This window comes from Henckelia pumila, chromosome 4, assembly GCF_033568475.1.
Source record: "Henckelia pumila isolate YLH828 chromosome 4, ASM3356847v2, whole genome shotgun sequence".
NCBI classification, from domain to species: Eukaryota; Viridiplantae; Streptophyta; class Magnoliopsida; order Lamiales; family Gesneriaceae; genus Henckelia; species Henckelia pumila.
The window spans coordinates 169356056-169370260 of NC_133123.1; the positions used below are offsets into that span (position 1 = coordinate 169356056).

Here is a 14205-nt window from a genome sequence, read left to right on the forward strand (position 1 = left end):
ACCAAATCGAATAAATAGCCTAAAAGTAAAACCTACAGCTAATCCTGTTGTCTTCACTGATCACTGGCTACTCCAAACTCCTGGTACTTCATCCTGCACCTACACGTGCCCCGTCGGATGGGGTATCCAGATACACAGAAAAGACTGGACGTGAGCTCTAAGCTCAATACGAAAGCACTGGATAAAACATACAAATATGATGCATGAAAATGATAGGGTATCCATATCTGGGATAACTGTATATAACTGCTCAGTAATGGCGCCTAGGATATGAGTGGTACAACCCGGGGAGCAAACCCTGCGTACACTGCTCATTCCTATAGGACGTGGACTGTGTCCCCCGATGCTAATCACCCATGACCCGTCAGTCACTGGGCACTAGACATCAACCTTCCAGACAGGGCTGAGCGGCCCTACATGGCTCATCTCAAAAGATGGACGGGCACAATATGATATGCATATGTTGCATAATAATATGACACATAAATGCAACATATAATCATGCAAAACCCGCCGGCTATCTTAGTCTGTACTTACGTATCTTACTACATGCAGTTCCTAGCTGTCCCGCTCTAGGTTCCAAGCCTATATCAGTTCTACAATGCAAATACCCATGCATCAATAATTAAGCTCTAAAAGCCTTAATTAAGCTATTGCATACTCCTAAATAATTTAAGGAGACCATAGCTATACCTGCATCCGTCGTCAGCCCGCTGATGACAATTGCCTCAAAACTTAGGCACATCTCCGCCTCGACGTCGGGATCTCTATGCCACTTTCGGATTCCCAATACGATGCCTAGAACTCCCTAGATCTGAGTTAGAAAGCTAAGGAATCAGAGAGAAAAGAGGAAAAGGTGCGAGTTGAAAATGAAATTTCGGACCTCTATTTATAGACGGAGTTCGGAGCCTCCGAACCCGGTTCGGAACGTCCGAACACGATCGAAACCTCCGATCCCATATTCGGAGCATCCGATCGCCCAATATTACGTCAGCCATGACGTCACCTTGCTGACGTCAGCGATGACACGTGCTCTGGTCCCGATCGGAACGTCCGATCTTACCGACGGAGCTTCCGATCCACTTCGGAGCCTCCGATCCTAAGTTTGGATCCTCCGATCCAGTTCGGAGCCTCCTGACTTGGTTCGGAGCTTCCGAACCCTCCGGACCTTCGGAACCTTCCAGGCTATTTTGAGTGTCCTGAATCCATTTCTTGACTCCGTTAACCCATTTGGGATTTCCTTAATCATGTTTTACTTAATCTAAACATGATTACACGATTAATATACTCATTAATCGCTAATTCTGGATACGGGTTACTACATTCTCCCCACCTTAAAAGATTTCGTCCTCGAAATCTAGGGTAAAACCTCGAGAACGTACAAGAAACCTTGGCTCGAGTGTCTGGTCGAAATATCCTCCGACACACTCAGACTCCCGTTGAATTCTCTGCAAGCTTCATTAATGCTGAACCGCATTAACATTTTCCCAGCTGAAAATTTCTGCGCTACTGGTCGACAATCGAACTTCCTTAACTCTAGCGTATCGTAACACTGATACACCTTTCACTCGGACCACGATCTTCCTGACCACGAAGGATACAATACTCGCTTGATAAATATCATCGTCCCAAAGTAATTTTAGACTAACGAAGACCAAGTCATAACTTTACTGGCTTACGACAATCGTCGAATCACTAATCAAATTAACCATCTAATGGTTCCAAAAGTTCCCGGTGCTCAACACCTCTAGTTAGGAAAACACTAATCCCCAACATTGTGCTGACACATTCTAACATGAATCTCGCTTTAGGATACTACAGTTGGCTCAAGTCTATACTTCAACGTAACTGCTCACAGTGTTCCCTAGACTTGTTACCGTCCCACTCTCCCTGAAGCACAACCGGCTTCCCAAGGAATACTGGGAACTTAAACCATCATGTCTAGTACATTCTGTTGTCCACGTTTCTTAGTATAACCTCAACACTGTGCCCTGATGATAACTATCATCACTTTCAATTCATGACGCTACGTCATCTCCTAGCCATTGGCCTGCGAAGTCACGCATACAATGCAATGGAAGTCATCACGCCGCTGATGATCTACATCACCTCGATCATAGGTTATTCACCTCATGAATTTCAATCGATAGACATCCTCTGGTTAGTTATACATACTCGCAACCACTGTACACACATCAAGACTAAGGCAAGCTCCCACCAATATGCTCGATTGGGACATTCCACAGTGCACAGACATATGGAAACGCTTCCTATTCTGTCTCGAAACTCGACAGTCATTGTACCTGGTATAACTCAACTCAGAGTCTCAGATAATACCATCAGCGTATACCAATCTCCCAAGGTTGAACATACTGATCCTGGAACTAAATCCCAACGGATTCTCAATAGTCAAATCGCTCCCTTGCTGAACGCATCATCCTTAGCACTAAAAAGACGAAGATTCCTGGTGAACACGTCATCCCTGGAATATTGAAATTTGCTTTTTACCAAATTACTTGTCACCTAACACACGTCCGACTATCGTCCATTGCTAAAGCGCAATATCCTTGACAAATAGTCCGCACGGATGTGACTCACGGCTTGAAAAGAACAAACCTAATCCCTCCCGATATTGCGAAATCTTCAATTCCCACAACAATCTTGTTGGCTACTAAGTTGAAATTCTACTATCTCTGTCATTTCAGAGACATCGTTCATCACACGCTATAAGGCTAGTGACACCTCCTGCTAGATCTCGAGGATCAGATCTTAGCTAATGTCACACAGATCAGACAACTGATGTTTCCTTGCTAATGTCCATTAGCATTTTCAACTACTCGTTGGATCCAACCACAACGGTACACATAGATGCCCTCACTTAACCGAAATGTCCGGTCAACAATCTTCACTATTGTTGTTCAATGGAAAACTCTCACATGAAACAATAACATGATCCTTTCCTGACCTATTGCTATCACTAAGCAATTGATTGGATTAATATCAATTTCGTTCTTAACAAGAATGCACTATACTGGAAACTACCAACTCCCTTGCTTGTCTCCACTGTCAAGTTAGCACCTAACTTGATCATACAAGTCCACTTGCAATCGTTCCCGATTACAGCAATCCCAGAAGATTCATCTCTGACGATCATTGAGACCAAATAACTCAAATCTCCGATTTCTCTGAGATGGTATTCAGTACTCTTCCCATAAGCATTACTTGACAAAATACTATCCCAAGTATTTCTTAATTGCTACATCCTGATCAACCCTGATTGGCTCAACCAATCGAACTCGTCGATCTACTTAAGCTCGCACACATCTGGTCAGACGACCACTGATCATTCAACCTGCATGGCTCGGTCAATAACTATGACTCAGCTGCCACAAAGAACTATTTCCAAATGGTGTCAGATCACAGTACATAAGTAGTTTACTTGGCACAAGTCCTGCGCCTTTTCAGCACTACTAACCGTTGCTTCGTATTCTGAACTTAATCATCCTAACTCTGACAGAGTTACCCAATAACCACTAGTAATCACTAGCACAGATCCCGTGCCACATTAGCACTACTAATCGTTGTCTTGTTCACCCAAGGCAAACATAAACTAAGCCTATTCCATCCCATGAAAAATCCTACGCTCGATCTCTGAAAATATCAGACAGTACTTAGCGCAACCACTGGACTCACTATCCTTACCTCGTTCATTCAGAATGAACACCATGGCTCGTCAAGTCCAAGAAGAATAACTAAAGAATCCCAAAGATTTCCACAATCTTCTGACACAATCTTGATTATATCCCTCGCTAAGATTGTTCAACAAATTAAGACCGAGGTAGCCTACCACCATGTCCCACCTGGAATCACCACCAAGTGTATACTGGCATCACGCTTCCCTCATGCCTCAATTAGTCTTATACAATCCTTAGGACGAACAACCCCAGTACTGATGAAAGATTAACATCGCTGGAATTACTCACCTCCGAGTCAACGTCTCTGATAGCCTTCACTCTCCCCTCCTAAATAAGTCTCATATCAGGAGAATCCAATCATATTTCTAATATGATACTAGTCAGATGATATCCCCAATCATCATGGTGTAGTCCTCGTATTCGAGTCAAAGTCTCGTAACAACATCCCATCCAATATCTTGGATAATTCCTATCACAAGGAAATTCTAACCACAACTTTGATGACAACCCATAGCCATCGCTGGTAGAATCCGTCCACCTACTAGATCCATACGTCTAGCAGTAACCCAAAGGTCAAAACCTATCTGCCCAGAGTACACACTTGTCAAGAAAATCCCTCCATGACTGGTTCCTACAACAGAATACTCAAACTATATCTCTGGCACACCAGACGATATCGAACCATTGATAACAAACCTGATATCTAATCCAAGGTCATACCCTGTCGTGACTGCTACCAAATCCCTAGACTGAGTAGCCTTCCCACCGCCATCTCCTGAAGCACAAAAGCTCCCAGGTAACCTCTGAAGTACAAAGACTCCCAGAGTAATACTGGCATAGGGTCGCGCCCCATCACGTCTAGTCATGGTCATAGTCCACAACTCTCGGCATATACTGGACCTGGCATCCTGATGAAAAACCCATCATCACAAGCCTCATCTAACAAAGGTCAGACAGCCTACTGTTCCAAGAAACAACCTAGAACAAAGCCCAAATGTTCTAAACCGAACAATACCTTTAATCCCTCTAGATGAGTCCACTCATCGTTGGCACTAACATAGTCCACTGACTAACTAGGTCAATCCTAGGATAACGCCTAGACTAACCACAAGTCAAACAGTCACAGTCGGCCCACTCAAATCCCATGAGTTGCAACAGTTGAACACTAATCAACTAAACAATGCCAATCCTAGCAAAATCACTTGCAATCATCCACGAATTGCTGGATAAATAAAACATGTATCATTGCTTCCATTTATGTACAATTTCTCAATTACAATCTCATGTAATACATACAGTATTCAAAATACAATGAAATGTACAATCGAACTTGAAATGATACAACAATAGTATGATGATTCATTACAACTGAAATACTATTTACAACTACAACGATACAGTATTTAAATCATCGTACTAGTCTTCGTTTCTTGAGCATGAAGCTTCTAATCGACACACGCATCGATACAAGCATACTCCCGACCAAGTCTCTCTACATGTCCTCTCGCGAAGAACTCTGGAGAAATGGCTCGTGATAGCTAACCAGCTATGCTCTGTGTCAGTGCATGTTAGTCGACCCCTTCTGCTCACGACCTACCATCAGCGTTCTTCTTGTAACCAAATCATGCTTTTGAACACGAAGTTTCCCGTGTGCCTACCGAACGCATCGATACAAGCATACCGGCAAAACCATGTTCTGCATGAGGTTAAAGACCTCACGCTCGAAACCTGTCATGCTTTAGGCACTCGAGGCATTCTCTGGTGAAGGTATATCTGACAATCTCTCCATCTACGACTGGAGAATCTTCAGAGTAGTGTTATCATGGTATGGACGATACAGATGCAAGCATCAAGTTCATCCCATCCAATGCTCTGCCACTGCCTCTGGCATCCGGTACTTGATCCAAAGCTAGGATCCACATGAGTAGAAGTCTTGAAAACTCGGACACGATCCATCACTCCTATATGCACTTGCTGGTATCCCATAAGCCAAATCTTTAGAAATCCTGCCGATGATGATAGTCTCTGGGCAAACTAATTGCCGCATCATCACTTTTTCCAAGGTCTCATCCATCCTATAAGGATAACCTAAAGTCTAATTACTATATCCCAAGTCTCTTGCATGCATATGCTTTGATATCAAAAATGTAGGGACCCTACCCGGATCCACTACCTAATCAGAGTTAAGAGCATAATTAAACATGCATTAAATAAATCGCTGCGGAAAACTTTAAATATAGACCGGCAGAATACAACCGGTTAAATTAATTCGATTTATACAACCAAATCGAATAAATAGCCTAAAAGTAAAACCTACAGCTAATCCTGCTGCTTCACTGATCACTGGCTACTCCAAGCTCCTGGTACTTCATCCTGCACCTACACCTGCCCCATCGGATGGGGTGTCCAGATACACAGAAAAGACTGGACGTGAGCTCTAAGCTCAATACGAAAGCACTAAGTAAAACATACAAATATGATGCATGAAAATGATAGGGTATCCATATCTGGGATAACTTTATATAACTGCTCAGTCATGGCGCCTAGGATATGAGTGGTACAACTCGGGGAGCAAACCCTGCGTACACTGCTAATTTCTATAAGACGTGGACTGTGTCCCCCGATGCTAATCACCCATGACCCGTCAGTCACTGGGCACTAGATATCAACCGTCCAGATAGGGCTGAGCGGCTATACATGGCTCATCTCAAAAGATGGACAGGCACAATATGATATGCACATGTTGCATAATAATATGACACATAAATGCAACATATAAGCATGCAAAACCCGCTGGCTATCTCAGTCTGTACTTACGTACCTTACTACAGGCAGTTCCTAGCTGTCCCGCTCTAGGTTCCAAGCCTATATCAGTTCTATAATGCAAATACCCATGCATCAATAATTAAGCTCTAAAAGCCTTAATTAAGCTATTGCATACTCCTAAATAATTTAAGAAGACCATAGCTATACCTGCGTCCGTCGTCAGCCCGCTGATGACAATTGCCTCAAAACTTAGGCACATCTCCGCCTCGACGTCGGGATCGCTATGCCACTTCCGAATTCCCAATAGGATGCCTAGAACTCCCTAGATCTGAGTTAGAAGGCTAAGGAATCAGAGAGAAAAGAGGGAAAGGTGCGAGTTGAAAATGAAATTTCGGACCTCTATTTATAGACGGAGGTCGGAGCCTCCGAACCCGGTTCGAAACGTCCGAACACGATCGGAACCTCCGATCCCATCTTCGGAGCATCCGATCGCCCAATATTACGTCAGCCATGACGTCACCTTGCTGACGTCAGCGATGACACGTGCCCTGGTCCCGATCTGAACGTCCGATCTTACCGACGGAGCTTCCGATCCACTTCGGAGCCTCCGATCCTAAGTTTGGATCCTCCGATCCAGTTCGGAGCCTCCTGACTTGGTTCGGAGCTTCCGAACCCTCCGGACCTTCGGAACCTTCCAGGCTATTTTGAGTGTCCTGAAATGGCCATTTGGGATTTCCTTAATCATGTTTTACTTAATCTAAACATAATTACACGATTAATATACTCATTAATCGCTAATTCTAGATACGGGTTACTACAAAAGCTTTGTCTTTTTTTTATAAATTTACAAAAAAACAACTCTTCAACAACGCTTTCTAGAAAGCGTTGTGTATGAGCGTTTTTTTATATTTACTACAACGCTTTAATTAAAAGCTATTTAAAGCTTTGTCTGCAATGTGTAAACCCAAATCCCCAATCTTCTTCCCGTCGAGGCCTAGCCCCATCCCTCTTCTGCCGCCATAGTCATCCGTATGTTCTTAGATCTGCAATTTTTTTTGTTTTATACATCTACCCTTCACGTTGAAAAAATAAACTCAAAATCCCCAAACCCTTGGTCGCGATTTCTCTGCAGCTCCCTCTCGTTTTTGCTCCTTTTCCATCTCCAACCTTCGTCAGTTTTTGCTGCTTAATCATGGATTTCCAATCTGATCCACGCTCTTGTAGTTGACAAGCTGCTTCGCAGACCTTCCGGATTACCTTGCTCGGGGTACTTGGCGACTCCGTCTACACTCTTCTTCTTTGTCGTGCTCCGGCGTGTACGACAGGGTTCACCGCCAGATGAGCGCCACCACCATGTCGAGATCTTCTTGTTTGTATCTTTCAGTACTGCTGCCTTTTGTTTTAGATAGGTGATATCGTTTGGTGTGAATTTAAAGATTAAGGCCAAGCTCGTGTCGAAGCAGACGGAGAAGAAGATTAAGGAGGCTGGTGGCGCCTTCGTGCTCACTGCTTGATTAGGTTTTAGTTGATTACTGTTTTTCATTTTTTTTCAAAATTTTTATTAATTTTGAAAGATTACTTTTGGAGTTTTGTTTCTTGAATTTGGAATTGATCTGCTATATTAATATGAATGTTTTGATTTACGGTCATTTCTTGTCTGAGATCTCTTAGATGTGTGAATTTTATTAATGCGACCTCAGTTTTGAAAGTTTGGGGCAAATGTACACTTTTTGGAAAAATATTGAAGTTTGCTTCAATAGCTTATTTTTCATTACTTGCTTTGAGCGAATGTATGTGTTCATATGTATCTGTAGCTCCTTAGAATAGCCACGGTACTTGGGGTGAATGGTAGATGTTTATGTCGTATTATATATAGATGATTTTCAAGTTTTTTGCTATTCTGAATCCCCGCAGGATTGAACACCAATTCCGTAGTTTTCTTCAACATAATGGCTGCCACCGCCAACACCGCCATGCTGCTCCTAATTCTAATTATTGTCATCTTCGTACGTAGCTTTCTTCCTCCCTTTGTAGTAGTAATAAAATTAATAATAATAAATAAAAAAAAAAGCTAGGGGTGTTGTGTTTGCTATTTGGGTAGTCTGAAAGTGGGAAATGGAAGAATTTAAGAAAATCGGGATGGTTCTAGTCAATGATTTTATTTAATGTTTGGACAGCCTGGGATTGGAGAGACCTGTGGGGTACGCGTCAATTGCTTCCTCTCCAATTTATAGTTAAATCACAGTTGTCTCCCATTATCGTATCCATTAATTAATTAATTAATTAAGTAATATAAAACTATATATAACAATAAGAGCATCAAATCTCATGTGAGGTGGCCTATCCGATATTAAATGGCACTTGTATGTTCAATATAAAAATGACAAGACTATTAATCTTGATTGGGTAGTTATGCAAGATGTTCATCGTATTTATTTATATATTAAACTATAAACCATTTCATCGTCACATTCTCACAACTAACTAACCCGAGGCAGGATTTCCGTCTTTTTTTGTATGATTACTTGTTAGTTTTGCATGATTTTTTTTAAAAAAAAGATTTTGCATGATTGTTGTTTAACCGGTAATTGTTGTTTTCGATGATGGGTAGCCACACTATTATTACGGCGAGTTCCGGACTGACGTCACGCCGTTTTTTGTCGTTGTTTGTAATGGTAAGTCAATGTTGAGTTTGAGCTGTTAACTTTCTATATCATTCGCATTCTAGTTTTTGCCGATTTGAGTTTAAATGTAATCGCATACTTCTGCCCGCAAGGTGTTTGGTTTAATGCTTCTCATAGTGTACTCGACATCTCCATTGCTGCTTAGAGGTATTTTGGCTTGAAACTCTTCTGGTTTTAGGCGTTTTTGGTGATTGTGTGTCTGTCTTCTCCTTTGTGTGTTGATTCTTGCCTTGTTTATTCTCAAAGAGCACCCGAGCACGACTATCATGATCGATGCACGTACAAGCATGGCCTTGACAAGGTTTATCATGGACAGAGGAGGGCTGCATAGAGTTGGCTACAAGAATGTGATTGATAAGGGCATGCAGCTTTATAAGGATGGAATTGAGGCTCATCTTATGATGGAAACTTCAGGCCATGGTGCCCTCAAAGAGAATCATTTTCTTGATGATGGTAAATCTCTTTGATTCTTTTACATCTATGGGATTTATATTTACAAAATTTTTTGCATAAACCAAAGATTGTTTTATATGGTGCCCTCTGTTTCAGGTGCTTATATGATCGTAAATATCATCATTGAAATGGTAAGATGAAGCTTAAAGGATCAAATGAAGGCATTGGGAGTCTAATAAAAGATTTGGAAGAGCCACTGGAATCAGTGGAGTTGAGAATAAATATTGTTACAGAGCCTAGATACGCCAAGGCCAAAAGCTCTAAGGTCATTGAGGCATTCAGGAACTACATTGAGGTATGTATATGTACCACTATAACAACTCCTCGAATGCAAAATAACAACGACGATGACGATAATAACAATAGCGACTTATCAAATATATGATCTTAGGAAGGAAGGTTAGAGGGTTATGAACTCGATTCTTTTTGGGTGAGTGAAGGGTGCCTCGAGGAATCCAACGACGCTCCGTTTCCTATCGATGCCTATATGTACAGGTATCCATTCTAAAATACCAACCTCAAACAATAATCTGAAGAATATATACCTGTTCTCACTTGGATATGTATAAGGCCAAAGTTTCGGATTCCGGAGGAGAAGAATGGCTGGATACACCATCGACAAAGCATTCAAAACCCGAATATAGCTGTTAATTTGCATTCCACGACCCCGGCGGTTGCCAGTCCATGACCAAAGCTCTGAGAGATAAGTATGATAATCAATGCTAAGGGAGATAACATTAGGCCAGTATGGTATCATATAATAACTGAATACTGATGAACAGATGAAAACCATCCGAAATAGACAGTCTTGGGCGAAATGGTGGATTGCATTTGATTTCTCAAAGAAACAAAAAGGTGGAACCCTTGAATCTCATTTTACTCCATATATCACTAACATAGAATAAATCTGCAGACACATATATACTGAGCTACTTCAAAAGTTTTGCAGACAAATTAAGGTGACATCAACGCTTAATTTCAGTGTCTTCATGATTTTTTGAGTATTTTGCCCTTGTGTTTTGTTCGTAACTAATGTTGAACAAGTAGTGGGAGACGACGACGACGACTGTGTGCCCTGCATTTGTCATGTCGTGTTTGTGGAGGGTGGCCTAGCTAGCACTTGGTGCAACAACAGCAGCCCTACATGGTTTTATATATTAATCTGGTCACTCTCTTTTCACAAGACTAGACGTACTTATATTATTTTTAGCATAAAGACATGTACGTGTGGTTTAAAAAAAGCAAGCTATCATGCATTGAGATGTGTTGTTTCATTCTAATATTCTTATATTAATGCAGAAATCTTGCGACCCTTGTGTGCTTTAAATATTCCTCATGTGCAAAAGAATTTAACAAGTCTCTATACACTACAACAAAAATGGTCATTGACAACAGTTGAAAGAACGCTTTTTACAAAAAACGTTTTTAAAAAAATAAACACAACGCTTTTAAGTAAAATCTTGAGAATCTGGATTATGCTAAACTTGCAGGGGAAGCTTTAAATGGATTACAACTTGGTAAAGTCTTGAGCTTACTACTGAATGATTTGTACGGTATTTTTCTTTCCTAAAACTTTGTGATTTACAAAAATTGCATGTACAAGTGGAGAGGTTTTGTTGTTGATAATGGTTCTCGATTGTGTTCTCTTTGTAATTGTAAGTCTATGAGCTTATGGTTGTTGATGGGTTCTAAATTGGGCTCTTCTATTTGCGAAAAAGTATGCACAAAATAGAGTAGGTTATTTCATTTTCTGAACGAGAAGAAAAGGATATGTTGAGGTATATGAAATATAAATTACTTAGCATCTGTATACTGCTACTGATATCCTTGCAAGACTTAAATGGATGCAGGGTTTCAATGTGTTTCATCCAATGGATTGGGATGCATTCCGTTTACCCACTGAGAAATATGCCATTGAGGTATTCCTTTCCTGGACGTACTTTCTTAGTTGTCTGCTATTAAATTATATCCTTTCTTTTTTAATATTTTAAATGCACTTATGACAGACAGGGACGCACCACCCAAAACTCACGACACTGAAAAATATTGACCGATTCCGTTACCTTGTTACTACTGTTATATCTTATTTATGAAAGTTGATGTGGTACATATTCTCCAAGGTCTTCAATGTGTGTTGTGTTTCTAGATCATGCAAACATGAGTGATTTCATTTTGCTTAATGTTTTTTATATTGTTTGCTGAGTTAGTGGAGAAACACAGGAATATCTTGTTTTGTAATGTATTTTTTTTGTTTATTCAAGTGCTAATGAAATAATTTCTGAGATTCTTTGTGGTGTTGATTGACCTAGAAAGCAGTGATACAATCCATATGCTCCATCCCAATTGCAACTCTCTATGTAAAACTGATTGTATATTCAGACTTTGAATGATTTGAAAACAACATTTTCGTATTCAAAAATTGAAAAAAGGTATGACTACAAGACTCAAGGAGAAGTAATGATTTCATGAAAGGTTTTAATTATTTTTTTATTGGCTCGTCCTTTATTTCAGCTCAAATTGTTACGCTTCTCGTATGACTGGGATCGGGAAATTTCCACCACAAAGCCTGAATATTATAAATGGACACAGTGGATATTTTTGAAGCTTTTGAAGAGAGGATTGGCATATGAGGTTTCAATCTTGTCGCATATTTTGATTTCATCTCGTACATGATATGTTAAAAAGTGGATGTATGATGAAAATAATTATAACTTGTTCAATCATTCTTTTTTCATTTCGTAGTTCCTATTTTTTGCTGCCAAATATGTGTTTAAATTTATTTTTCATTTTGATCTATTCATATTTGTTTTATATTTGGTTGCTGCCAAATATGTGTTTTAAGTTGGTTATATGTTTATGTCATTTGTTTTTATTTTGAATAATTTACTCAGGCGCGCACCAAATCACGTCTATGCTTCATCAAGCATTTGCCTCAAGTTTTATGAAAGTATCAAGTCAAGAACGCTGACTCTGGTTTGAGGCAGAAGGCATAGCGCACATGGCCGAGACGAACATGAAGCGTTGTGTTTTTTAGCTTTAATGCATAGATTGTTCAAGATTAATGTATAGTTCTTTTCTAGTGCTCATTGATTTATAATTCGAGTATTTTTTATATTTGAATTATTTATAATATTGCAAGCTTGTATATTAAATTTTATTTTATAAATTTTTGAATTTTGAGTGATTTATAAAATTAAAAATTTGTGAATTAATTAACAACGAAGCACAATGCCTTTTTTAAGCCATCTCTAGAAAGCACAACGCTTTTTTACACTTAAAAAGCGTTGTCCTTGCTGAAATCTACAACGCTTTTTACGCGTTGTAATTTTTTGAAACAACAACGCTTTTTAAGCGTTGTCTTTTCCGAATACCACAACGCTTTTTAAGCGTTGTATTTTCCGAATACCACAACGCTTAAAAAGCGTTGTCTTTTTCGAATACCAAAAAGTTTTTAAAGCGTTTTTTTTTTCCAAATACCACAACGCTTTTTTTGCGTTGTCTTTGACCGCGGTCTTTTACAACACTGCCTACGACAACGCTTTTTCTGGGACAACAACAACGCGGAAAAAGCGTTGTGGTTTGAATTTTTTCTTGTAGTGTACCTTAAATTTAAATTTAGATCGCTGGAATCCGGGTTAATTTATTGGTAAGGGTTAATCTAGAACGTTGGTGTCTAATTAACTAAGATTAAGGTAAAACGGGAATTTGATTTTTAATGATGAATATTTGATAGGATTAATTATTCTTAGGGAATCGATGATTGAATGAATAAATATCAAGGGTGTAGTCGACCGATACCAATGCTTGTTTCTTATTGATTTCATCAGTTTAATTCTCAAACTTGCATGATAGTGATAATATTTAATTTTAATTGTTTAAAACTTCAGTAGTTAAGTCCCAAAACTCAAAACTCCTTTATTTATTTTCAGTAATTTTTAGAACACATTAAATTTCTCTTTCCTCGTGGGAACGATCTCTACTCACACTACTTCATATTTTATTTATCTGATTGAGTCGGGTAATTTGGGCGTGACGCGATTAAGCACTACCAAGAGCTTGTGTTTCTTGGCTTTGTTGTGAGTTCTCAAGGTGTCAAAGTTGATGAGGATAAGGTAAGTGCAATTCGATATTGGTCAACGCCTACTTCTATTGGTCAAGTTCGAAGTTTTCATGGTCTTGCAAGTTTATATAGGAGATTTGTGAAGGATTTTAGCACTTTGGCGGCTCCTATGATTGCGGTGATAAAAAAGAACGTTTCATTCCATTGGGGCGAGGAGCAAGAGAAGTTTTTTGATATTATTAAGCAAAAATTAATTAATGCTCCTTTACTTGTATTGTCTGATTTTTCTAATACATTTGAAATTGAATGTGACACATCAGGTATAGGGATTGGAGGTGTTTTGATACAAAGTGGACGACCAATTGCATACTTCAGTGAGAAGCTAAGTGGAGCAGCGTTGAATTATCCTACCTACGACAAGGAGTTATATGCCTTGATTCGAGTGCTTGAAACGTGGCAGCATTATTTGAGGCCAAAATAATTTGTGATTCATAGAATCATGAGTCTTTGAAGCATCTCAAAGGACAATAAAAGCTGAACAATAGAC

At 39.7% G+C, this 14205-nt stretch overlaps 1 protein-coding gene across 18 annotated transcripts; it reads left to right on the forward strand.

Annotated features, from left to right (window-relative positions):
* Nucleotides 1-7427: 7427 nt before the first annotated feature.
* LOC140863190 (uncharacterized) lies at nt 7428-12821 on the forward strand. 18 transcript variants are annotated; one of them, XM_073266423.1, is made up of 11 exons: nt 7432-7979; nt 9073-9136; nt 9238-9292; nt 9392-9598; nt 9695-9893; nt 9990-10093; nt 10169-10305; nt 10381-11517; nt 11908-12027; nt 12110-12229; nt 12490-12821. In XM_073266423.1, exons 5-7 carry the CDS (start codon nt 9735-9737, stop codon nt 10284-10286), a joined length of 381 nt encoding a protein of 126 aa, XP_073122524.1. In that variant the 5' UTR covers nt 7432-7979; nt 9073-9136; nt 9238-9292; nt 9392-9598; nt 9695-9734; the 3' UTR covers nt 10287-10305; nt 10381-11517; nt 11908-12027; nt 12110-12229; nt 12490-12821. The 18 variants fall into 18 exon arrangements, with proteins under 18 accessions (XP_073122531.1, XP_073122514.1, XP_073122524.1 ...); XM_073266417.1 differs by adding an exon at nt 8376-8467 and having other exon boundaries at nt 10381-12229; XM_073266414.1 differs by having other exon boundaries at nt 10381-12027.
* The last annotated feature ends 1384 nt before the right edge of the window (nt 12822-14205 follow it).

Coding starts and splice junctions, on each gene's coding strand:
- LOC140863190 (XM_073266413.1), top strand. CDS start 9,735: ATGAAGCTTAAAGGATCAAATGAAGGCATTGGGAGTCTAATAAAAGAT. Junction 9,894..9,989: donor CATTCAGGAACTACATTGAG/GTATGTATATGT, acceptor ATATGATCTTAG/GAAGGAAGGTTAGAGGGTTA. Junction 10,094..10,168: donor ATCGATGCCTATATGTACAG/GTATCCATTCTA, acceptor GATATGTATAAG/GCCAAAGTTTCGGATTCCGG.